This window comes from Trachinotus anak, unplaced genomic scaffold, assembly GCF_046630095.1.
Source record: "Trachinotus anak isolate AG129_WGS33_773 ecotype Australia unplaced genomic scaffold, CSIRO_AGI_Tana_v1 ptg000001l, whole genome shotgun sequence".
Lineage (NCBI taxonomy): Eukaryota > Metazoa > Chordata > Actinopteri > Carangiformes > Carangidae > Trachinotus > Trachinotus anak.
In genome coordinates, this window is record NW_027273852.1 from 9,334,312 (window position 1) to 9,360,592 (window position 26,281).

Genomic DNA, 26,281 nt, shown 5'->3' on the forward strand with positions numbered 1-26,281 from the left:
CAGTGGCTGTAAAAGGCAGCTCTTGGTGGCAGTGACAGTCGTTGACCAATAAATAAAAGACACAGCTACATCTGAGATGTCATCATCAAGGCATTCATGTTACACTTTAGGGTCAAAGCAGTGATCATCTTATCTACCCCCACATCATCCCCTCTGTGTACTTGTTAACACTCCACACACCGGCAGCTATTGGACCCTTGATTCATGTATTGTGTATTTGCCTCCAGTCAGTTTATTGGCGCAGTGACAGGCAGGTTTACATTCTGCCTGCTTCATCAGCACCACCCAGAGCTGCTCTCCTTCAGCTGTGTATGCTGTGTGTTGGCCTGGTACACAATGCAGTGCAACTCTATCTGCATGGTGCTTTTCCACATGTGGATTCAAAATGCTTTACATAAGACATAGAAATACAGTAAGGCAATGCACCGCCTGCGCCAAATCTGCCCCACCCCCACGTTAGGCTAATTAGAAACTTGATTAAACAATCAATCATACTTCTGCATGTATCAGCCTCTCTGAAAAAAACATATGCAGTATGGCTATAACTATATGACATGGTCTGTTATAAAGTAGATGGACAGGTGCAGTATCTGTTACCAAATACTGCTTTTTTAAGTTTGGATTTAACCAAAGCCTAAAGACTAGTTATGATAAATTAAATAAAATAATTAAAATATCCGGCTGTACATACAGGAGTTAAGAGTATTTTTATATTGTGATAGTTTTACTTAAGTACTTTTTCTTACACTGTCAGCATGAAAATTCACAATTATTGAAATAGGGAGAATATGTCACAACAGAGTTTGCCAAGGGCCCCACAACTCACTAAGCCCTCTCCTGGGGACGTCCCCGAACATCTCCCCAAATGATCAAAGTTTACTGAAGCTGTCGTAAAATATGTGAAATGTTATTCTTTATTGTCATAACCTCCAGTTGTCTAAAGCAGGATTGACTGATTATTTCATCAGAAATCTGGTCATATTCAGATCTTCCACAAGGTGGCAGAATACACCACAAGAAATATTTTCACCAGCAACATGTTTCATCTGTGTAGTTTTTTAGTCTCTTCAGCTCCTCTGTACTTGTCAATACACAGTAGTTTCATGTGAAAGTTACAATGAAACTGCTGTGAAAGCATTAATGACATTATTATCTTTTTTTTTTTTTTTTTTAAGAAATGTAATTTTGTAAAATGTTGCCACTGTTATTATTTTTTGTTAACACATTCACACATTTCATTTGATGTGTAAGTACATGTAGAGACGAAATCAGCCTGGAGAATTAAATGGAAGCAGAGCTGGATTTTAAAGAGATATTAAAAGGTTTATTACAACAACTTATCAATTCAAATTTTATACAGAACTTTCACAAGTTACAAGTACACTTTCAACACAGTATCACACCCCTTTTTTTTTTTAGAAGTTAAGCCAAGGTAAAACAAATAACCAAAGTTTTCATAATCTTCGAGCCACAGCTCAAGTTTAAACAACTTGTTGAATGATATTTATCTGACTGAGACATTATTGAACAAACAGTTAAATTCTCGCAGAGAATTGTTATCTCATGCAGATAGCACATAACAGTAAGATTAAAAAAAGAAATCATAATTTAAGAAAACAATGTGTTAGCTTCTCGTAAAACTACACAGTAGTAAGCCGGTACAGACTAAGAGAAAAGGCAAATTGACTTCATGGTGTGATTTACTTCCTACGATTATTTCAATGATGAAATGCTCACAATTCTTACAAAGCAGTAGTAGTGTTACTCTAATATACATGATGTGATTCCAGTTCACATCTGAATGCTTTAATTTTACATGACAACGTTATTCAGGGAGAGGTCTATCCTAATGATTGGAAGATTTTAAAGGTCAGTTTTTGATGCTAACAGAGTTCATGTGATCAACAGAGCTCAGCTATCAAATCCGGACTATTCTATAAAAAAAACAGAGTACATAACACCTCGAAAGATCACGTACAATGTATCATTGATGTTATTTACAATGTTTTCTAAAAATGTCATCTAGACTTGCAATCATGAAAACAGCATCATGTCCTTAAGTGTTCTGCATTAGACACTAGAGCCATAAACAGTCACTTATAAAGCAAAGACAGTCTATAAAAGCAATACATCTCCTCTACTGAGCAAGTATGTTCATGGGACCCTTAATATGAGAGAACGGCAATCAACTTAATCTAATCTGCATTAAAAAGGTACAGAAGTAATTTATACAAAAACATTAATGGCACTGAATGAAGTCAACATCACCATGATTGAGTAATGGAAAAGGTACTGCAATCCTACAATCACTGCTTCAGGAACAATCAGACTACAGGTGGAATGTCGATGAAATAACAAGCATTTCTAACCAACTCGCCCCTTTAAGACTATTTTACAAGCAGAGGTGAGCTCAAACATTCAAACTGCACAATGTGACTACAGCTGATCTCACTCACAGAAAAGATGTCAAATTTAAAATCTGATTCTGCCATTTACATTTGTGTAATGTGACAGTATTCAAATCTACTTCTAAAAAGCTGCCAGTACTTTACATGTGGACTGTCAAACTCCAAAAAGGTAAACCCGTCATCTCTCAAAATGTGCAAAATGGAAAAAGGAAATTATAACAAAAAGTGTCTGCTCTTTATGCAACTACATCATAAAGATAGTGCTTATAAAAGTCATGAAAACAAACAAACAAATTACAAATGAGCCACGACACACTTTGGTAAAGTTCCTAACAATTCACTGATCAACCGTTCAGGCTGATCACCTTCAAATAAAAAAATATATAAGATTAATAAATAAGTCACACAAATACAAAAACATTTTAGAACCACGTGTTTTACATCTTACACCTAAAGTGCCTGTTTTTTTGTCTTCATCAATTCCAGAGGAAACATTGCATTTTGAAAAGCATTGCCTATGGAGGACAAGATGGACCAAACATAAAACAAACTAATCAAGAATAAATTAACAGTGCGGTCCAAACTGAAGCTGAGAGAGAATCGCTTTCCTCTGTTTGTCACAGAGATAGAAGAGGCAACGGCGCTCCAGTGTTGACGCTCGGGCAGAGTATGGGATGATCAACTTCCTGAAGGCTGAGACTGGGCGGCATCCCGCCGCTGCTGGCTCTCCTCTGTGCTCTGGTTTGATGTGATGGCGGCGGCAGCGCTGGACGGGGCGGAGACAGCTGGGGTCGTGGAGGAGGAGCTGACCCCGTTGGAGGTGCTGATGGAGCTGTGCTGGATGGCCTCGTTCTGGGGGCTGCTGGGGACGGACATCTCCTCGCAGCTCTCGTCTTTGTCAGAGACTGAAAAGATGGGACAGACAATCACGGTTTGGGCGGCTGACGTATCGCGATGATGTTTGGATTTTCTTACACTGCTGTTTCATGCTGTTTTAATTAACAGCGTTTACCTGATACAATCCAGGAAGGCTCAGGAAAGCTTTGCCATGTAGGCCTAAGCAGATGTAAAAGAGCTATTTGCATGTGGTGTATGCAAACCATTTCATTAATCCCCATAATGCTACTTCTGCACCCCTTCCTTTAATTAAAGCTCCAATGTCAATTTAAACCCACATCATAAGGGTGCATTACATTCTGGGGCATGTGGCAGTGTTTCCCATCCCTAACTGCATTCTCATTTGTTTTTTGTTACCTTGCCAACTACTGCAGCGACAGATGATTACAGCACCTGATTTTAATGATGCTCACACTGGAGAGTAGGGAAGACTTGGAGTTGAAATGCCACCAGCTGTTAGGCAGTTGCATTGAATTAATTGGATCCGGATGGAAAGAAAAAAAAAAAAAAAAAGAGACTCTACTCTCATGCTCTGTTTCATAAAGGAATAAGGAGCACAATGATAATTAATATTGCTAATGATATGAAGTCACTTGTTATGGCACTTTGTAATTAATGACTGGGACTCGTACTCGAGATTGTAAAATACAGATTCCATAGCAAGAAGAAGCAATTAAAGTGCAATACAAATGTCTTTACATTAGGAGCTTCATCTGCCCTCTTGACTGGACTTTGACTGTGTGATTTAGTGCAAGTGAATGTCAGAGTGCTATAAACTCCCTTGCTGTTTTATTATGCAGAAGGTCAACCTCAGAATAAATCAGCGTTGTGGTTTTGTTCCATGTTCAAGTGAGCATTATTACTCCTAACGACATTAAGGGCTGGCTGGCTGATGCATAATACTACTCAGAAATTCTGCTTCCCAGGGCAGCCGGAGCTTCTTTCTGCTCTCTTGGTTTCTGAAGTGGAGTTCGCTCTAAGCAGATGGACAGCTTGGTGTGCCAACTGAAAGCATGTCCTGGCTTGTTTGTGGGGCAGTCTGGGTAATTTCCTCCCACCTGCCATGGTTACGCCTGGTCAGGACGATGAAGGGTATTACTGGGTCTGGGGGGCAGTGTACCCTAATGGGATTTGTAACTCTCATAAAACAGAGAGCTTGATGAGGCCTTTATATGACTGAGAGCCATGATCAGTCAGAATTAAATAATGTGTTTTACTAATTAGTGAGATCGATTATTTCAGTGATTCACAACCAGGGGCACTTGTACTCCAGGGGGTACTCCTACAGCTGACAGGGGGTTAAGTAGTAAGATTGTGAAGATGTTCCAGTAATTTGAAAATATTTGAATGTGAATTTAAGAAAATATCTACATGAAGTGTTGTGATGGCAAAACTGACCAAACCAACCTCAACAGACAGTTTCATTGTAATGTAAATATTGTAATAATATCTTCTTTAGCATAATCAATAGTGTTCAATAACATCCAGTTAAAAATCAATTTGTACGGACACATTTCGAATGATAGGTGATGTTGATGAAGGGGTGTTTGAGCTGTGGGGGTAGGTCAGACAAAGACAGTTTGGAATCACTGGTTTATTTCATTCTTTCTACCAGACTTTTATGTTCGCTCTGCCTTTCCTCCCTGGCTGTCAACATGAACCAAACTGATGAACTGGGGCATTTGGATGTGGTTATATTTTCCCCAAACTGCAGAAAAAGCGCTCCAAATGTCATCCTTCACAAAGGTCCAGAAACACAGGACAGACATCCTCAGTAAACACATGAGAGCGATGACCCAATTCATCTGCAGATCCTGATAAAAAAAATAAAAATAAAAAAAAAACAATCCAGGCAACACTAAATGAGACCTGGCTCTGACAGCCCACTCTAGCCTGCAAACCATCAGTCCCATAATGCACATGACGTGTGTCAGTGGGACGGTTAGCAGTAAGGGATGCATAATGAACAGCCTCGCTTGGTGGACATCCCACAACGAGAATGCTCTGCAGTCTTGTCAAGCTTGCTGCTTTAATGGACTCATTTCAGAGGCAATCATTGTCAATACAAGTCAGCGGAGGTGTTTAGAGCACGGAGGAGAAGTGGCTCGGAGCACACTCGTTCTTGTTGCATACTGGCTCATGTGCGTGGTGGGGGTGTGAGTTATGACCAGAAAATCAGAGTGACAGAAGTGACCGGTCTCTGAAAACAGAGAAATATAGGTGATATAATTCTAAATGAGACCATGTGACGCGACTGCACAGTGCAGGCTGACAACGGGAAATTTAAATGAAGAGGCTGCAAATGGCTGAATCTTCCTGTATATTCAAATATTCAGAAAAAATGACCACAGTATGTAAGCTGAAGATGTAAAAGGCACATTTTAATTACCATACCTGGGTGTTACATGCTTTCGTATTCATTCGCAGCAGATATTTAGTCTCATCTGACAAATGTTTATTTTGGTGTCAAATGAGGAGGCAGCTGCGTTCTTGTGGTTACCACCTGTGGCCTTGAGAAAGGACTCCAGTAAGAATCTGTCTCAAACAACGCTGCCCATGAATATCTCAACTTTTGCCAAGTTTTTTGTTTGGTTTTTTTTTTTTTTTTCAAAAAAAGGGATTTAATATGTCAATAGCTCTTCCCATTGGGCCACAAGTAAGACCATGTCCTTCTTGTGGTTATCTGGAGCTCATTTTTAGAAGCGTTTCACTGGAAGCCTCGGGCTGAGAATAATGGAGCATTACTCACTGTGATAGCCAGATTTCTTCTGCATGGCGGTTACAGGGCAATCTTTATGAGCCAGAAGAAGCTGCTTCAGCTGAGCCACTTCGTTTCTCAGCAGGGTGACTTCATTCTTTGGGAGAGAGGAGACACACAACAGCACTCAATACAATGGTCACTCTGAAGCACACAGTACGTCAGATTAAAAAAATGAAGACAAACAGATGACGTGCACAGAGTTCAACTTTTCCAAAATGAGTTTACCATATTAGATGGAGGTCAGATTTGTGTTCATTAAAATATTATTCAGAACCTTTTGTCGTGTACTTACAAGGTATTAACCTTTAGTTGAGGTAGAGTCCCACTTGATTTTTGTGACAAATAGTTGATATTTGAGAGTTACAAAAATCCAATAAGGTATCAGTTAATATCTTTTTTTTTTTTTTTTTTTTTTTTTAATACATCAAGTCATAATACACAGTACAAGTTAGCAAATAGTTTTTTTTAAGAGCTGTGACCAAAAATTCTAACAAAGACACAGTTTGTACTGAGTTGAACATTTACACTTTAACAACTGTGTCAGTGCTCTCTGGTGGACAAACTATGTAATGATGACTCTAATTCTACCCCACCTGAAATGTGTCTTTAGCATTTCTGTGCTGCTCTTGTTAGTTTTTGGCCAACAGTTAAAGCTGATACCGATACATCTGCAAAAAGAAAATGCAAGTAAACGTGTCTGCCCGTCTGACTTAACGGTCTGGTTCTAGTCTGAACCCAGAATAGACAGGATGAACAGGATCCCAAAACCCTGCATATATACTGTAAATGCTCAATATAGCATACAAACTAAATCACAGCCTGAATGCGGCTTGGTGCCCTGTATGAATAAGGTTCAATTTTCAAGACCTCCTCTGTACAGTAAGCACACATGACCACCACATTACTGCAGATACACTCGTGTTTTGTCCAGCAAGAGAGAGCAAACATAGGGAAAGGTAACTGAAATCAGAATAAAGTATGATGTACTTCTTCATTTATGTTTTTCCTACACAATAATTATGGGCCTTCACTGGCTACCAACCAGCACATTTGTCAGAGGTGAGCTGTTCGGATTGTCAGTGCAACTTTGTAGATGCTGCTGAGATTTACACTCTTGTGTCGTTACAGCTCCCAGGGGAACTGAGGATTTCTGCATGTCGTAAAAGAGAGCCACATTACGCTGAAGGTGACTTTAACTGGATTTAGAGCGGCCAGGGGCCCGCAGAACACCCAATGGCAGATTTAAGCTCCTTCTCTTCTCCTTTAAAGGACTATGGGCAGCTTAATCTATTAGTCTAAAAGCAGCCAATTTATTTGATTCCATCTGTTTAGTCTTGCTGGTGTTGGCAGGGCTGAGTTATTGTGAGACAGATTTAAACACAGCTGGAAAGAGCGCATGCATCACATGTAGCCAATGATACAGACACCTGATAAGACTTTACACAAAAGTCACATTTGTTGTTTCATGTGTTGGATGTGAGAAAACGCACCCTTCTTCTACAGATAAGCAGTGAAAATACAGTGTTCGGTTGACTTACAAATGCGTTTATAAAATCACTTACTTCAAAACCATGACTGTAGCTCCGCCACTGACGCTCCGGCTACAGAAACATCAAACTGCATCATACACGGAATGTAATTCCTGACTAAGATGGACTTCTGAGAGTTTAACTTGTTTCTAACTTTGCGAATTAAATCAAAATTGAGCAAATGGGCCTTGGGTAATGCTGGGAGCCCTGTGAGCTGCCTGGTCTGACACCTCATTAAAAAGCCAGTTAAGGATGATGTTAAAATAATTGTGCATCATTAGAGGCAGTTTCACTGATCAGCTGGGCCATGTCAGCATGGGGGTTTTTATAAAAACTGCACTGCTGATTAATGCCTTCATATAAAACGCCCTTTTATTCTCTGCCACATGTTGTTCCCTTCTTTGTAGTTAACAGTAATGCTCTTACTGTTTATAACCCCATTCATTCACCTTCCCTTCCCCTTTCATCTACCTATATTTATGGAAATTCTCAGCTAGTGCACCCATGACAAGTGGTGATAACTTGTTTTCCGAACCAGATATTAATGACATGAGCCCATTTCTTTTCCACTGCTGCCTGTCCCCTCCTCCACCTTCCACATCTTACTCTGCTTTCATAGAAAAATAAGACAGTGAGCAAATAAACACCACATCTCATTTAATTGTCTGGAACACCGATGTGCTGCACCCCCGGCTCACACTTATCAACAGAGACAGCAGATACATGAACTGTTTCGAACTTGTCAGCATCAGATCCTAATTGCTTCCAGTGAAATGAAGGTTCAAAAAGACACCTTTCCCTAGGAGATTTTTGAGGCCATTCAGTAAACTGCTGAGACAGAAGCGAAGACACGCTTGTGTGCAGCTGACATCTGGAGGATACATCTTTATTGACAGGGACATATCGATGTAAAGGGCTCACACACTGCTGCTGTCACATGACAGCTCTTCTTAATCGGCTTTAATGACTTCATCACCGCAGAAGGGAAAAGTCTGTGTACATACGCTTATGCCGCAGCAGACGATGATAAACAGACACGTGCGTGCATACATACATAAACTGACATGCAGCGAGTGAGGGTCGGAGGAAAAGCACACCTGTAGTTGTCCGTTCATGGAGCTGAGGTCCTCGGCCTTCTTCTCCAGAGACTGGACCCACACTTTCCTCTTCTGCCTACAGCGAGAAGCAGCGGCCCTGTTACGCTCCAGGAACTTGCGCCGCTTCTCATCGGGGTCTTCACTTGTGGTTCTGCGCCGCCGACCCCCTGTGCTTGGAGGGTTTTGCGCAGGGGGCACCGGGGAAGCCTGTACAATAAGAAGAACAACAACTATTACATCTGTAATGCACTGCACACATCACTGTGCAGCACTAAGTATCACACATTGAGTAACTGGACCAGGAATTACACACACAAAATACTAACGTTACTTTTACCAATCACATTAAGTTTAATTCTCTCCACATAATCAGCAGAAAAACCATTTGACCTTGTGACTGATTTGACACGTCAATTTACACACAAAGATTTAACATAATAATCCAATTTTAGGTCATAATGACATCATGTTGTGTTTGCAAAAGGCTTTAATGCAGGCCAGCAGTATTCTCACATAGACTGTTATTCTGCATGTATACATGCCACAGATATAAGAAGCAAAAAAACATCTCTTCTACAGAACGCTGACAGCAACACTGTACTGAGAGGATAATTATCCCTATACAGTGTAGCTGTGAATACTTACAGGTGTCTCTGTGGTGGAGGTGGCTGGCTGTTGAAGGGAATGGGGAGAAGGTTCCTCGGTTGTAGCCAGGTGAGGAGCCGGAGTGGGTGTTAGGACTGCGGTGGGGGCTGGAGTTGGGGTTGGGGTTGTGGTTGGGGCAGGAGAAGCGGGAGCAACAGTGTGGGTCACAGCGCTGCTCTGAACTTCACCACCATCTCCATTGGTTACCTGAGGAAGCTGCTGGCTTAATGTGGCTTTCAGTTTCTGTGAAGAGGATTCAGCACAGAGAAAACAGTCACAAACCTTTCATGCAAAGAAATTATATTTAATTAAGGAAATATGGTAAATAGTTAGAGGTCATGCTGAAATTCAATATATTTAAATAAAAAAAAAACAGACCCTGATGGTAAACTTTTTGAGGTAGAGTATCAGAGTTTATTTTCACTAGCTCTTAAGCCATGTTACTCTATATAACTTTGATTTTCATACCTTATTTTGAGCAATAGATTAGCAATTAACTCTGTTGTAACAGAAAAACAAGGTAAGTATGTATTGTAAGTCACAAAAATTCAATTCTAACAGAAATACACTTTAACTAGACTAAAACAAACTAAGCATGAGGACTGAATGTTTTCCACAATGTGACATTATAGCACAGGTCTCATCAGCCTTCCTCTAACACATTCAGCACTCTATAACATTTTAGACTGTGGACCTGCGCCACTGAATTACAAATGAGCGAGCAGTGTGTATTATGGGATTATTTTGGATACAAAACCTTGAGTCAAAAAACTTCCTTGTGTCTCTTGATAGCTGCAGTGGAGAACTTACTGACAAAAATGTGTGCTTCAAGAAGTTAAGAAAGGAAGCTCCTAAAGATGAACAACACCAGACACAGCATACAGACGTAATCTTTAGTAGTTAGTGAACAGACTGTAACATCTTGCTTCAATGAAGCTACTAAGTTTAGAGCAGTCAGCAGAGAACAGGAAGAGAGATGTATCACTGCTGACTTTATTGCAAGGGTGGTTACTAGATTATATGACACATAGGCTACTCCTTCTACTGGAGTAGCCTATGTGTATAACTACTGTGGCGTTCCATTCCCATCAAAATTAAGGTTGTATAATAGGATTTTTAAGTTTAAAAAAATTACATCAAATAAGTCAAAAATAAAAGGAAAATAAAAGAAATCCTGAAATAGTTAAAAAGTCAAATTAAAATAACCTTGCGAAGAAAAAAGACAAAAAATTAACTGTCTAATGCAAGCATGTAACACACTCTTCACACTCATCTGGATACAAAAGGTGAGACACATCCACGGCACATAATGTCACCCAAACTATCAAAAAAATAGTACTTTATAGAATATCGACTGCATGGGACGCACACAAACGCAGCCCATTCACAGAAACTATTTCTCCACAGATTGGTGCCCGTGATTCACAGGCCAATTCCTCCAGCATCAAACACTCAGCAAACAAGGTGAAAGTGAATGAGCCTTTCGAAGCAATAACAAAGTGAGAGTGAATACATTTACATGAGAAAACAGAGGACCACATTATTCTAACAACTACCTTTGCCAGAGCAATCTATCTACCAAATTAGTTTATCGTGTAATACCCTTCCAGAAGCTCTTCTGGCAGAAACAAGATATTATTCTCTTGGAATGGCCCATAGAAAGAGGGAAAAGCCAGTCAGATTCATATTTCATCTCTGCCATGGAAACCTCATCAGTGTAATAACCCTCCATCTCATGGGTGTTATTCAACCATCTGCTACTATATTACTTATCTTTATTTTGCAACTAATTAACAGCATAATCTTCTAAATTCAGCAAGTTAATTATCATTATTGTGGTCTTTGCAGCATCATCAGTCCTTGTAAAGTGCCGTCTCCACGCCCCCTGAGAGCCAGGTGGGGGCGGGGAGCAGGCAGGTTGAGCGCGGGTCTGTTTTCTTGACGCGGGCTCATTAGGTGTTTGCTGATGAGCTGAGTGCGGTGGGAGGCGCTGGGAGTAAGAGGGGGGATGCAGGTCAGGCAGGATTCTGCTGAACAAAAGGTTCCATGCAGGGTGAGGCTGACTTAATGTGCCTTGCTGAGCGTGTGCCAGGATGCCCCCAGCTGGCTTTGGCTGGTAGCCCCCCTCCGGTTGGCCCCAATGACGGCGTGCTGAGCACAACGCTGTCTCCGCGTTTGTCATCTCCGTACCCCATGATCCCCGACAACCCCCACCCCCTCCCTCTCGCCAGTCAGGATCAATCCTTCCCTTCCCACACACACAACCCACACCCACACACCTCCTCTTCATAGTTTATCTGTTAATTTCCACAGGCGGCGCATGCTGCGAACACTTACAGGTTCTGTGATCCGTGCTTCATCACATTGCCACTGATCTCCCTCACAACACTTCATATCGCTGCCCTTCAACCATCACTTTTAAACAGGAGGACTTAGTTACAAGACTGCTGTGACCGTCTTCTCCCCACAGAGAAACAGCTGGAGTATTTCTGTTTTGTTTTTTTTTCCTACATCATTATTTTCATTATGAGATTATTTTCTCAATTAATTGATTAAGCATTTTATCAAGTCCAGGGCGACGCTTTCACGTGTCCTGTTTTGTCCAACCATCAGTCACTTTATCATCATGTTCAACAAAGATGAGCAGCAATTCTCACAGATGGTTTTATTAGTATTGTTTTTTATGTTTTATTGTGTTGTTATCAAATGTTTTATTTGTTTAAGTTATTGTTTATTTTCATCTTTGTTTTTGGCCTAACACTGTTCTTGATCCTGTTCTGTAAAGCACTTCAGGCTGAATCTTTGCATGAAATGAACTTATGATTATTATTTGGGAAGCTGGAATCAGCAAATGTTTGGCCTTGCGCTAAATTAGACGACTAAAATGATGATTCAGTTATCAAAATAGTTACCAAGTCATTTTCTGTTGATTAATTGACAAATCGTTGCAGCTTGATAAATCAGTAAAATAATTTTTTAAAGAAATATTAGATGGTAAAAATTCAGTTGGATGGTTCATTTATGAAAGGGGGATTGTAATTGAAAATCTTTTGGATACTGCTCACCCAGGTTTTCTCTAGTGCCCTCATCAGGTCAAAGACAGCAACTGCCTCCTTATGGTCAAGCTCTCTTGGTACTTTGGTTGTCATTATCTTTCTCAGACAGGAAATAACAGATGCAACATGGAAATAATATTTGATGTAAAAGAAGAGACAATAAATACCAGTTTTGCTTCTGATTGGGCGGGCTGTGCCTGTGGCTGAGCCTGTGGCTGTGGCTGTGGCTGTGGCGAGGGAGGACCTGGGATCCCGGGGACGTTAGGCACTACGGTGACAGGTCTGACAAGCTGACAGCAGAGACACAGATCAGCACAGAGAAAATTAGTCTTCGGCAGTAAAAAGGCAGGCGGCGCTGCCCCACAACACAGACACACAAGCAGTCACGGCAGGCTCTCAGACTTTCCTCATATCTCAGCCTCATTAGGTTGGATGGCCTGTTATTTTGTGGAGGCAGCGCCACATGGAGATGCAGTGTGCACGCTAATGAACCTCTGCCTGCCTGCGTGAGAGCATATGGACAGGGAAGCTGAAGAGAGGATGGAGAGACACGAGTCGGAAGGGCAGAGCCAGGCCTCCTCTCGCAGCCGCTGACAATGAGACAGAGGGAGGTGGGGAGAGCTGGAGATGGAAAGAAAGAAGAGGGGGGAGGAGATGATCGAGTGAAAGGGAGGCCCACTGGCGGCTCATGTTCTCCATTTACTTTTGCCCTCCTTTGCTTGTCAACGGCTTTCCCAATCCCCACAGACTGGGAAGATACAGGTTTTTTCCCTGCTGTGCCGCTATCAGGAGATAATCATCTGCTGCTCAGTGTTCCACACAGACAATCAGGACTACAGTGAACAACAAGACAAGCTTCCACATGAGGGAGTTAAAAAAAAAAGATACCAGCAAGACCTTCATTTACAACAAATTTGCTATACGAGACACTGTCATGGGTTGCTGTTATAATTGGTTTGCAAAACGCATTAGTAGCATCATCTATCTGCTCTGCCAGAAATCAAGAGCGTTGATTCTAATTGTACAAGGACAAATAGTGAAGTATCCTGGACTGGCGCCTGCTGTGCCTCAGCCAATTCCTGTCTTTGCCCCAGTGACGCACGGTTGTACTCTAAAGTCCATTATTTCACTCAACCTTTATTGCTTTGAATTGACTGCCAAATCTGAGGTGCCAAAGTTGTAAATACTCCCTCTGTCCAAGTAGAGCAAAGGAGATATGTGGTATTGATGTATTGCTACGGCGTGAGTGTAATTTGAATGTCACCTGACAAGGATCTCAGTTTAGGTGATGTAAACAACTGTCCGTGCACAGTCTCAAAATTAAAATGTGAGAAATAAACAGCAGTAATTTTATTCCTGTGTGATTGATGTGTTTTATGTTAAATCTCCCGGATGCACAAAGGCAACATTTCACAAGCAAACTTGTGCCCAGCAAAGCGTGTTATTCGACACAGTTCAGTGATTTTGTTAGTCTACACACTGGACTACAATAATAATCCAAAGTTACGTGGCTGGAGAAAACAAATGCTTTAGTTCATTAGTTTGTTCATTCCAGTCCCTGGAAAACAGCCGTCAACAAAACTGTCTCATCCCTAAAAGCATTTAGTGTTGGTTCTGGAGCTTTGTGATATGATCGAAAGCTCAAGAAAGCTACTAAATGGACACTGAGGACACTGAGGTGAGACTGTTTCAACAACCACTGCTGTCCAAGACAAGAATGGACTATGAAGCTTAACTATTAAACTAACATGGACAAGAAATCCATAAAGTGCTCATAAAACAAAACAAAATAAAACATAAACATTTCCAAACACTGTATCCACTGATGAAGCTCATACAATATGATCAACAGCTCCAAACTGTTATTAAATGCACCCTGAGGTGCTAATGTTTTGACAACAAATGCTTTGTCATGAGTTTTCTTGTTAGTGATGTCCCTGTTTGTTTTCAGGTTACCGGATGCATCTTTAATTCTGTGATTAGTTTAATTAAATAAATATCAGAAATGGCAAAAGGCTCATTTCAAATTTCACAGTGGACTAAAATTCTGTTTTAAACACACACTGAAACACAATATTAACATAATATAACCAGCAGAACACTCACAGGGATTGTAGTTGGAATATGTACACTTGAGTTTGTAATAGATGCAGGTATAGCAACTGGCATGGTCTGGCCGTTAGGCAGCTGTAAGAGCACAGGGAAGGTGCCAGACACCGGGCTGAAGGAGGAGAGAAAAGAAATCACAGTGAGGAAAACAACTTGTGTGATTAACACACAAAATTACAGAGCGGCTACTAACACACTGACGTCATATTCAGACAACAACTGATGGAAAAAAATGGAACCCAAGACAGAATCCAACTCAAACAAGACTTAAAGTGAATAATACACCTGTTGCATCACAGAGTCAAGCAATATTACTACAAAAACAGGTTTTACTGCCACATTAGATCCAGTAAGTAACATCAGGTCTGCCCATATATGGACTTCTGATTCCTAAGAATTTTTGCTGTTCTTAAAACAAATACTGGGGATTTTCAACCAAACCATCTGTGTCAGGCTAAAACATTCATTCAAACACTGAATATTTGTACATATATAAACCTCTCTTTCAAATTGGCCCTTTTACCTTTTTTCATATCCAAATAGTGATTTTAAAGGATTTTTTTGTTTTTTTCTATTAAAAGTTGTCTTTCTAAGTTATAGTACACATAGTATGTCATTCCAGTGGTTTCTCGTGAAAATTAACCATCTTAGATTTATAATGTCCATTCATCACCGTATATATGATAGGTCAGACAGGTCTTGACAAATTCAGTTAACCTAAACATTCAACTGTCTGTAGGTGTGATGAAGACCTAGTTTAACAAAACAAATATAAATGCAATGGATCAGATCAAACAATTAACAAGGGACATGTTTCAAAAGTTGCTCTGAACACAGAGTATGACAGTGATGGTTTTGGGAAAAAAACCCTTCGTTTTTTTCCACCCCTCAGAAATTGAATTGAACCTTTGTGTCTATATCTGGGCAACACTGATGTTTTTTCTAAGATGGGACCTTATAAGGTCTACAGCCAAAAAATAAACATTCCTGCAAAGTGCAAATAAATCAAAAACAAACAAGCACATGCCTCATGAAATATGAGCTCACCAAGACAAAACTGCACAAAAATAATTTTCAAAAGGAAAGGATGAATTAATAAAAACTATAATTTTTAAAAATTGACATTTCGAGTTACTTACACTATAGGCCTATTAGTGGATGGGACTTGGGTAATAACAGAGCTAGATGTTGGCGATGGGAGAGCTTGCTGTATTACAACATTAGCCTCTGAGGTTGCTAGAAGTACATTGGGAACTTGGAGGGATGCAGGATGGACTATAGTGGATGTTGGCAGTGAGGCTGGCTGCAAAGATAAGTCCTGGAAACATCATACAACACCTTAGCTGCAGGAAGTGTTTCATGAAAACCAAATTATTTAATTATATTTACTGAACTAATTATTATATGATGCTGATATTTTAGGAATACAAAATAAATAAATATGACGAATAAAATTAGACCCAATTGTTCAAATCCACTTTATGATGCCCTTTTTTTCAATGAGTTATCTTTTGTGCAGCACTGTATTTTTTCAGTGTTTACACAACAGTATAAGACATAAGTATTATAAAATTACCAAAATGTCCAAACACTTCCTATTGAAACCAGTAGATCTGCAAATTCCAGAGTAAATTACTGATCACTGAACCAGGAGAAATTCCTTTGTGACAGTCTTGCAAACTCTCTGTGATTAGCACAAATACAAGAGGCATCTTATTGAAAGACTTTACCTTGTCATCACTTGTTGTAGATTCGGGATGAGGCAGAGGGCTATCACGATGTGCCTCCATTGCTGTTGGTTCCTCAATTTTGTTGCGTATGATAGGCGTCGCAAGAGGTGACAAATCCAGTGGTAACTACAGAACAGTAGGAGGCACAGAAGAACAGTCAGTCGCGGACAGCGCACAGATGGAAATACTAACAATAAAACCAACAGGAGCCATGTAATCTAAAGTTTAGTTTAACAAGAGCAACCTTTTTAATGTCATCTTCAGTGGCTTTTTTGAAGTCATGGTCGAACGGACTTGCAAGTTCATTGAAGAGCCCGACCTCCTCGCAGTTCTTCAAGAAGCGGGTAGGTGTAGGGGTTTGGTCTGCAGTGAAGGACAACCTTCATTGCACTGGTTTAAAGTATTATATGAACTGAAATTAAATATATGAACTTCAAGAGCACTCACCAGCAATGATGACACTGTCATTCCTTGCTGGGCCAAACTTCAGGGTCATCTCATGTTTGTGTTTGTGGACAGCCAGGTGGTCTTCATTGGTAAATCTCTGTTGTAAGGTCAAAAAAGAAAACAGACAGGATAATGAGACATGACGTACAAGGATAAGGTCTGGAGTGAACAGTCATTATCAAAGTTTGTAATAAAGTGCAGGAACTAACATTTTGAGAAAACAGATATTCAGAAAAACTGATTTTTATTTTTATTTTTTTACAGTCTTCTTTCATGTCTCTTCAAGGAGGCTTGAGGCTTGGCTGCTGGACTTGTGACCTCAGGATATAGAAAACCCTGTCCAAGTTGAATGACCAACAGGACATAACGAGCAACTACCTGGGCCCCCAAATGTACTCATTAGTAATTTGATTAGTTGCAATTCTGTTAGGAAAATTTGCACCATTACAGTAGAAAATCAACTGGGATCAGAATTATGACCTTAACTATGAGCCAATGGACGCCCCACATAGTGTATTTTCTTAAATGAAGTTGAGTTTCATCCATTCAGCTACTAGCACAAGTGACGAACGAGACCCTTGTGCAAGGTTGTATTGTGGTATAAGAGCTGGTTGGTTTAAGCCTCTCTGTAGACAATCTAATGAAGACACCATCTACAGTGTTTCGTGTGCTGTGAACTTGGGGGAAACTTTATGGGGTAAGGTGTCGCCAACCTCTCATTTAACCCCACAAAGTTTTATTCAAGCCAGAGGCCTTTGTATGTAAAAAGTCATTTCATATCCTTTGAGATATGACAGAGATGACTTACCTGTCCACATCCAGGAGCAGTACATTGGAAAGGTTTATCATCACTCATATTAAGGAATTCCTGTTATGTCAGCCTGAAATAAAACATGAAAAAGCACAAACTGGAGTTAGAGATCAAACCTTTAGAGCGGTAAAGTGTGTCACAAATAAGGTTTTGGATCCTTCAACATGTCAAGTAAACGTGGTGGTTTCATCTAAAATTAATTTCAGTAGATGCACAGAGCCGAGATCGGATAATGTGCGACTGACGAGGGGGTTTGAGCACCACTGTAAAGCTTAAAGTGCTGAGAATTACGGACAAAGCATGTCGATGAAGGGCGGCTGCTTTGGTTGTTTACACCTCGGTGTCACCAAAAAAAAAAAGACGCTAAATTCTCGGTCCGTTTATTTTGGCCCAGATACGCGACTGAGGAGGACATCCTGAACCACTCGTACCGTTTTCTGTGTCGCAAACAAGATGAAAAGACATCACTCATGAACCCTGTAATGTCAAAACAGAGGGAGCGATCATCTGTTCCAGTCGCTTCCATGAAATAGCCTGAGCCCTGCGTTAACATACACCCGTCGCCATGTTTGGACCTAAATACCACAGTAAACAGAGAACCTGTCAGCGTTTGTTTCGAGGCCGTTTCATTGCATTGGAGCACAAGTCCCGCACAGTGGCAGAAATTAAGTCTTTAACAACAGCTTTGTGACAAGTCGCTGTCAGTTTCTGTGGTCACTTACCCTCAGCCACAACCCTCGACTTCCAAAATCCCACGTCTGTACCCAAATATCGCGAGAGCAGCGTGAGCTTTTCCGTAAACGTCACACGAAGCGGTTCTGCATCTATTTTGTCACGACTGACCCTTGTTAAAGGTTTCTCACTTTCTACTGGAATTCATTCAGAACACAATTGGTCAATATGTTGCAATTGTGTGGAAAGACACGACTACATTGAAATGAAACATTAACTCTTTACACTCAATGGATAAATTGCACATGGACAGAGCAAATTTGACTGTTTTCCTCAAATAAAAATGTGTTTTTTGACAGAACTTATGACTGAAGGACAAACAGAAGGGCATGAATGCACAACTGTATTATGACAAGTTGTTGGTGATTTCGCTAATTCCTTTATACTAATAGTTTTTTTCTTTCATATAAACATAAATGTTTGAAAAATAATACATCGTTATTGCTGAAACTGTATACTCATTGATATTCAATTTTAAAAAAGATGTAGACTAATTTTGTTATTGCACCTTGAAGCTGCTGAATATCAGTTAATGTATTTTGTTCAGACATTTGCATTTGAGTAACCCCTGTTATCTTTGAATATTAGCTTACTTGGTTCAGTGCTTTATTAACAACTTTTATTGATACAAGCATGGAATAAGAGGATTTTATCATTTATATTTCCACAAGGCTGCCATGCAGGGCCATTAAAATGTAGCTATGCATACATGTTTGAATTCTCATCCAAAATTTTTTATGAGGAGCACGAATTTGTATGGCAATTACCAATTATGTAATTGTTTTAATCACACATCAAGTTTAGGGCCACAACTACTTTTCATCTGCAATAATGTATTCGTCTGTTTTTGTTTTTGGGGGGTGATATATAATTTACTCTATAAAAAGACAAAAAGCCCATCATCAGTTCCCACAGAACAAGATGACAACTAAAGATCTTCAGTGTTTTGTGCTTGATAAATTACCTGAACATTAATCCATTACTAAAACTGACACTTTTAAATTGATTTACTCAACTGTTTCAAGTTGTAACTCAGTTCAGTCCACTTAGCCTAAATTACAGATTTGTCAGCTTTTGAAACAACCCGTCGAGGACTTTCATTCATGACATTCAAAAAAGTCAAAACCCGTTATTCAACTTAACTGTCTAGATTTATTCAATGCCATTTACAAAAGCAAGCACTAATGTGCTGCCTAATTACATTACTATTTAACTTCAGCTGAACCAAGTACTCATTAAGGTGGACCCCAAAAGCTTGCATGTGATGCTGAGAAAAACAAGGCTGATGCATGGCAAGTCTAAGCTGCTTCAGAGAAGATGACATTCATGAAAGCAGACCACTTTCTGTTGTGTTAGCATGATATCACCGGCATAAAAGTTACTGCCATTGTTAAATAGTCAAAAACATGTATTTTAATCACGTAATTTCTTACATTCGTACAATACATGTTTTGCTTATTTCGACAGTGTCTAAAAGACTTGAAAATGTACATTTCCATGACACCAACACAGAACAATTTTGGTAGCCACAATAAAATATGTAGTCACATCTGTAATGAAAGTGTCATATGACAGCAGATTTTTTACATAGCAAACAGGATAAGGAAAGCGACCATCAAACAGAACAGTCCCATAGCTTCAGACAGGGCAAATCCCAGGATGGCATATGAGAACAGCTGCTGCTTCAGAGATGGGTTCCTGCAAACAAGAGAAAACTGTCAGTGCATCAATTAAAAAAAAAACAACAAAAAAAAAACAAAGCATGCATCAGGAATTTATTAATCCAAATGATTTTTTAAATTTTTTTAAAATGGATCTTTCAACGTATTGAAGCAAAACTGAAACAAACCTAGCATAGCCGATGATGAGACTGCCGAACACTGTCCCAATTCCAGCACCAGATCCAGCTACTCCGACTGTGGCAGCTCCAGCACCAATAAACTTGGCAGCGGTGTCAATGTCCCTGCTGACAGCACTGGTCTGGAAGCCCCTCAGTGAGACCTGGGTGAGGGGGCTGTGTGGCATCACAGCAACACTGGTCTGGAGCAAGAAAAGTCAAAAACTAAAACTTCCACCTCTGAAGCCGATGCCAAAAGATATGAAAAAGCAGTGGACATACAGAACAGTGCTGGTGATAGAATTAACTGAATTAAACAAAGAATAAATTCCAGTTTTTGAGATCACTTGTACCAATTTTATCATACACCAAAACCCAACGTTGTTAATGTTAAACATCCACAATGCAAATAGTTTTGATGCCATTTCTTTATTTTCGAAGTGAAAAACTAACCATGTGCTGTGAAAAGCTAGTAAGAGGACAATGAGTTATAATTTTTTGTACTTTTTGACATCTGAGGTCTTTAGTTTATTTACTGTTGGTCAGACTAATTTCAAACTGTCATGTTAGGGTCTAAACATTTGGCATAATTTCTGACATTTTATGGAGTAAATGACTATAAATCAACTAATCAAAAATAGTTAAATATCCAAGCAACCAATAAGGTGTCAGCAGGACAGCTGCTGTCTCAGTAGAAAGCCTGCATTTCTTCTTACCTCTGATTTGGTCTCAGGCCTGGACAGCACAGAGGCAGACAGGGGTCTGTAAAGAGCCCGGGAACCAGCACGGACCTGCAGCAGCAGCAGCACAGAGACAGAAGCACTACAGGTTTAATTACACCTACACACACATGTGTTCAAAAGACATGAAACACATTGTTATTTTTATTGGTATTATTGCCAAGCACACCAGCAGATGGACGGCATCCTGAATGTCACTTTGTAACTGTCACTGTCATTCACTGCAGCGCACACACTGTGTGACCTGTGGCATTAGAAGATTTAAGTATAGTATTTTGCTGATAGAGTCACTTGTGGTGAGTGAACAGACTTATATGAAACTATGGTGCTGGTAAACTACAATATATCCTGCAAACAAGCTTACTGACAGTCAGACCTATTGTAATTTAAACTAGTTAGCCAGCTGGAGCTACTAGAAACTGAAATATGACCTTGGAGAATGACTGACAGCCCAGGCTACACCTATTAAGAGCTTACAACGACCAAATGAACAAGGTGAACATTTGTGCATCAGTTACACCGGGCTGTGTATGAGCTCTCAGATGGACTCTACACTAAAGTCAGCTAACAGAGGCTTATAATGACCTTAGCTAACGGCCATGATTGAAGATGTCCGCCAAGAGCTACAACAGTAGCACAGTCCCGGTTTAACGGAGATGAAGCTCACATGCACATTGTTCATGAAGATCCCAGTTGTACTGCTACCGTGTAAAGTGCCTGTGTCGTCCAGTGCTTTAGCTTTAGCTGACTAGCCGGCCTAGTCTGCAGATACCCTTGCCAGTTAGCTGCAGTCAAGTTCATCCGGAGGCCCACCCGGATTTAACGGTGACATTAAAGACAGAGACTCACATTCACAGCACGGACGTACACCGAGGATAACAAACTCACCAGTGCCGGCGTGGAGACGAACTTTGCACAGGCATACATTTTCTACTTCAGGTTGTTTTTAACCGGTTCGGTCAATTCTGGTTGAAGCCCGGGTCTCTCTGAGGAGGGAAGACCGGAGAGAAGTAAGGTCAAACGGGTGTAAAATCGCTCCACAGACAAAATAAACACGTCGATATGCACATTCACAACCACTCTGCACTATGTCCTCACTTGTGCGCTGCAATGTGAAGTTTAGAGAGAGGATGAAAAGGGATTTGTCACAGATTACCGTCTCATTCAAACTGCTATCACACTTACCGACTGCAGAGGTCGAACCACAGTGGAAGAGTGCGCATGCGCAATGTGAAGTATGTAGAGGCCCGGATGATGACAATAGAAGGTCATTTCACAGAAACTTTATTTAACACGAACACGGTAGCAATGTTCATTCACAAAGCCAGTTGGTTGAACCATGATAAAGATGAATAGTTATATTGATAGAAATTGACAGCTTGTGCTAGTAGTGTTGATCCTGATTATATTTTCATTTGAAGAGAAAGTGGGTGGAGGGGCTAAGGATAAACCAGCTCGTAGTATGAAGGTATTTTATTTCATCTTTACTCTCGCTTTCTCTAGAGAGACCTGAGAACAAGAAACACACTTGTAATCAGGCAAACACACAATTAGCAAACAGAAATAACACAAATAAGTCACATCAAATGTAAACAATTAATTAAGTTTAATGTCTTCAAGGGGTATGAAGGACACTAGCTTGAGGGCAGTTTGCAGTTCAATCCCATTTTAAAAGGTGCAAAGTACCTAAAATCAATTCTGCCAAGATTAGTGGGCCCATAAAGAATAACTAGTTTGGAAACTTCAACAGCTGAGCTTTATAAATGAATATCATTAAATGGTTATTTCTCTAAATTTGTCATTAGTGATAAAGTGTAAAACACTATACAGAATACTTCCATTATCAAGAACAGACACTAAAGTTGACTGTGCAAAATTATTCAGTTTGAAAAGGATTTTTTCTTTTATTAAGAAAAGGGACCATGTAGATGTTGACACAAGTGGAAAGGACAAGTAATAATACAGGATCCACCTTAAAGGATGAGTCTTATGATATTTTCTTAATGGCAAGAAATTACATGAAAAGCCCGAAATCAATAATGAATTTTACTAACAATCTTACTAACAAGCACTGTCTTGTAGCCAAAGCCTGATAAAATGATTCCCCTGAAGGTCTTTAGACCTTCATTGTCCAAAACACTATTTAAAATACATCAACAAAAACTTTATTGTACTTTACCTTAAGTCAATTCCACAACACCATCCTGCTGCTGTACAGCAGGACACAGTAGGAGAGTCTTGACATTTAGACAACATATTGTTGGTTTTGGTCTTTTCATGGAATTTGTTGACAATAATAAAAATATAGAAAATAACCACATATCGGAGTGCATATATTTGCATAAGTTTACATCGGGAGAAGCAGATCCCAGTTGGACATTATTTTGTTACCCAAGGTCTATCTTTTACTGATGTCACTGCTTTTATGATCAATCAGTCATCAATGGAAGAACAGACACAGTGATCTCTGTCCTTAAATTCAAATACTACACATTTTTGATTCAACTAAACCCAGAGAAAAATCTATACTGTCTGTCTTTATAACACTGTGACTCTGAGGACATAAGACAACTGTCAGTTTAGACACTGAAATATTTACCAAACATTACTGTAGTAATCCCTGTAAATAATAATTAAAAGACACTGATCTATAAACAATAATTTATCATGTTGTATTCATGGCACATTTTTGTCATAGTTTTTTCATATTGGAAATTATGTGAATACATCCGACTAAAAGTAATTTACATTTGGAATGCATATAGTCTTAACTTGTTTTATCTGGGTTGCTATGTTTAAACTTGCTACATGTTAAAATATAGTCATTAAATGCTCAAATGTCAAACATATATTAAAACCATACACTCAATCTTGACCGACGCTTTTTCAACTGCGATGCTTTACCAAATCAGACTAAAACGATTTCTCCAACTTATGGAGAATATTAAGGGGTTTTCTGATCAAACACTCAGTTTTAAGTATGAATGTTTCCTTCTCTATATTTAAAATCTTTTGGGATGAATGTGACCTGAACACACATTATTATTCAACTAAAAAAATTCAACTCAAATTCATTAACTCTCACAAACCTTTACTTGCAATGGTTTAGTCACATTTTTCATCTTTATGTGGCAGAGAGTTAATACTAAAAAACATATAACCTACTTATTAAATGCGCATTTAAACACGTCTAATTATTAGACATAAAAACTGTTTTGGTAAGGACTTTTAGAGGGAAAATGTTACAAATATCACTGGCAAAGTTGTGATCATTAAATGGTATGACACACCAACTCTTGACCTTGGCTCAACTGTGGGAACAGGAGTCTGTTCCAAGGCTGGAAATTTTTGACTGTGGCATTCCTGTGGGCCTCATCAAACCAGGAAATGACAATTTAGATGAAATTAGCCTGGTCCTGGATAGTTTTTTGAAGACTTTGCGCTTCCCTTTCCTGTATATTTGCTTATGTGGACATGCAGGAGCATAATGGTACAGTTTTCATTGGAATGCATTAACAACTGGATCAGAAATTCAGCTGGAAAAGAGGAAGCTTCTGTTTCAAGTGTATTCTAAATTGCAATCTGACATGTCTGATACAGCAGCACTGCTTTTCAAACATAGATTTCTATATTCTGGCTAATACGGACATCACAAGGAGAGTACAGCATGTACCTCAGACCCTATTCTTTGCCTAATTGTAGGTACAGAAGAGGCAGAATTCAACTAGTATTTCAGTATTAGTTTTTCTCTCAAAACGAAACCCGGCCTGCTGCTGTCCACTACGATCACCTGTTGTGGTGTGAATGTAACACTCTTCCCAGAGGGACCGATGGCTCGGGGCCCTGTCTGTGCATCTCATAGGCTGATGGTGGAGCTGTAGGCTACCAACACCAGGCGGATTTGTAATCGTGATGAATGACTCCACAGCAGCTGGTCTGTGATGGAAAGGTAATGAGCACAGGGAGCCTGCCTTTGCTGAATGCTGGCTTTAAGGGAGGAATGTCCCAGTGGCTCCTCAGGTATGATCTTTTCAGTTTTACAGCAAACATGAAGCTACAGATTCCTGACCTCATGAGCACTGAGTAGAAACAGTCAGCGGATCATATGTGTACCAGAAATGCTTAAAGAGACAGTGAACAATCTTATGCTACTGGGATAAATAAAGTATTATCTTATCTTATGCATTAAAAAAAGCACAAAACAGCTGGATATTCTGATTTCTTCTATTCTATTCTATTCTATTCTGTTCTAATCCACTCTACCGTGTTCCATCCTGTTTTATTCTACTTTACTCTTTTGTTCTGCTCTAGTTGATTCTACTCCTCTCTGCTCTATTCAGTTCTACCCTGTTACACTCTATACTGTTCTGTTCTATTCTAGACTATTTTATTAAGTTTTACAGCAGATGAGAATGGAATAAAAATAGTACAGACTATTCTAGTCTATTCTATTCTTTAATTTTCTAATTTGTTCTAGTTCATTCTTTACTATTCTATTCTTCTCTATTCAGTTCTGTTCTATTCCAATTCCGATTTTTAATCTGAGCTTGTTCACTTGTTCAGGTTTGCAATTAGTTCTTTTTCAAAGTGCTATTTTGAATTATCACATTTTGTCATCGTGTGTAAATGATCATTTATGCTTTGATCAAACCAAACTTCTGTGTCAAAATGCCATAAAAAAAATTAATTAAATTTAAAAAAAAAACGTACTATAATCTGGTTAAACTGTTTGTCATATCCAGTTATTTTTTATCAAATCACAAAACTGTTAACGCACCATCACATGCCATGTATGGCCTGTGCCTGAGGAGCTGGAACATGAACCAAAAACAAGGTCATTCTCATAAAGGTCCAGCAGAGGGTGCAATAGGGTCTAATGTGATCATGGTCTTTGTTGCTGGGGTCATGGTAACTGCACGAAAAGGAAGAGAAACAGATTTTTGCATTTCAACACCATTATAAAATCCATGATGGATTAATTTGAACAGAATATTTTTATGTTCTTGATATACACCTAAATAACCTAATCTCTCATAGATAAAATCATTTCATCCTATTTTTGTGTGTGTATTTTTCTGTGCCACGTTTGGTCTAAACCTCTTTATCTTCCTGGTAATTATGAAAGAGCAGAGAGAGAGAACTTTGAAAGCAAAATTATTACACCACAGATTTTTAATTTTACACTGTTGATATTGTATTTCTGTTAATGCAAATGTAAAATGTAAGAATGTATTGTAGGGCTGAGTGTAATGGATTCACTTATAGGTCGGAGCAAACCCTATGATAAAACATGAAGATTTACAATATATTAATTGCAAGACAGCACATATCAAAGTGGCCGTTAACTACCTGAGGTCAATGTCATACTGTCTAATTAACCGGGCAGCGGCTGTGTGGTCCTACATGGCTGTGGAAGGTGGAGAGAGCAGCCGATCTCACACACCCACCCACCCCCCCACCCACCCCCCCCACCCTTTACCCA

The 26,281-nt window shown here is 39.6% G+C and overlaps 2 protein-coding genes across 6 annotated transcripts; both read right to left on the reverse strand.

Moving 5' to 3' along the window:
* Nucleotides 1-896: 896 nt before the first annotated feature.
* Nucleotides 897-18,316, reverse strand: atf2 (activating transcription factor 2). Of its 3 annotated transcripts, none has more exons than XM_071474876.1 (12): nt 18,213-18,316; nt 17,488-17,560; nt 16,680-16,776; nt 16,477-16,595; nt 16,233-16,358; nt 15,642-15,820; nt 14,500-14,614; nt 12,561-12,683; nt 9,338-9,580; nt 8,693-8,899; nt 6,055-6,160; nt 897-3,313 (listed from the first exon to the last, which is right to left on the reverse strand). In XM_071474876.1, exons 2-12 carry the CDS (start codon nt 17,533-17,535, stop codon nt 3,087-3,089), a joined length of 1,590 nt encoding a protein of 529 aa, XP_071330977.1. In that variant the 5' UTR covers nt 17,536-17,560; nt 18,213-18,316; the 3' UTR covers nt 897-3,086. The 3 variants fall into 3 exon arrangements, with proteins under 3 accessions (XP_071330977.1, XP_071330979.1, XP_071330978.1); XM_071474878.1 differs by lacking the exon at nt 18,213-18,316 and adding an exon at nt 17,922-18,206; XM_071474877.1 differs by lacking the exon at nt 18,213-18,316 and having other exon boundaries at nt 17,488-17,902.
* A 1,293-nt stretch (nt 18,317-19,609) lies between these two features.
* Nucleotides 19,610-22,041, reverse strand: atp5mc3a (ATP synthase membrane subunit c locus 3a). 3 transcript variants are annotated; one of them, XM_071474882.1, is made up of 5 exons: nt 21,985-22,041; nt 21,688-21,785; nt 20,776-20,850; nt 20,072-20,262; nt 19,610-19,920 (listed from the first exon to the last, which is right to left on the reverse strand). In XM_071474882.1, the coding sequence occupies exons 2-5, from the start codon at nt 21,724-21,726 to the stop codon at nt 19,806-19,808; spliced, it is 420 nt and encodes a 139-aa protein (XP_071330983.1). In that variant the 5' UTR covers nt 21,727-21,785; nt 21,985-22,041; the 3' UTR covers nt 19,610-19,805. The 3 variants fall into 3 exon arrangements, with proteins under 3 accessions (XP_071330983.1, XP_071330984.1, XP_071330985.1); XM_071474883.1 differs by having other exon boundaries at nt 21,898-22,027; XM_071474884.1 differs by having other exon boundaries at nt 21,956-21,992.
* Between the last annotated feature and the right edge of the window lie 4,240 nt (nt 22,042-26,281).

Bases quoted from the DNA above. Each gene is read 5' to 3' on its own strand.
- atf2 (XM_071474876.1), bottom strand. From the start codon at position 17,535: ATGAGTGATGATAAACCTTTCCAATGTACTGCTCCTGGATGTGGACAG. The intron at 14,615-15,641 runs GTAAGTAACTCG...CTCCTCCTTCAG, and splicing joins TCCACTAATAGGCCTATAGT to CCCGGTGTCTGGCACCTTCC. The intron at 12,684-14,499 runs GTGAGTGTTCTG...CTCTGCTGTCAG, and splicing joins ATATTCCAACTACAATCCCT to CTTGTCAGACCTGTCACCGT.
- atp5mc3a (XM_071474882.1), bottom strand. From the start codon at position 21,726: ATGTATGCCTGTGCAAAGTTCGTCTCCACGCCGGCACTG. The intron at 20,263-20,775 runs GTAAGAAGAAAT...TTCTTGCTCCAG, and splicing joins GGCCTGAGACCAAATCAGAG to ACCAGTGTTGCTGTGATGCC. The intron at 19,921-20,071 runs GTTTGTTTCAGT...TCTTGTTTGCAG, and splicing joins CTCATCATCGGCTATGCTAG to GAACCCATCTCTGAAGCAGC.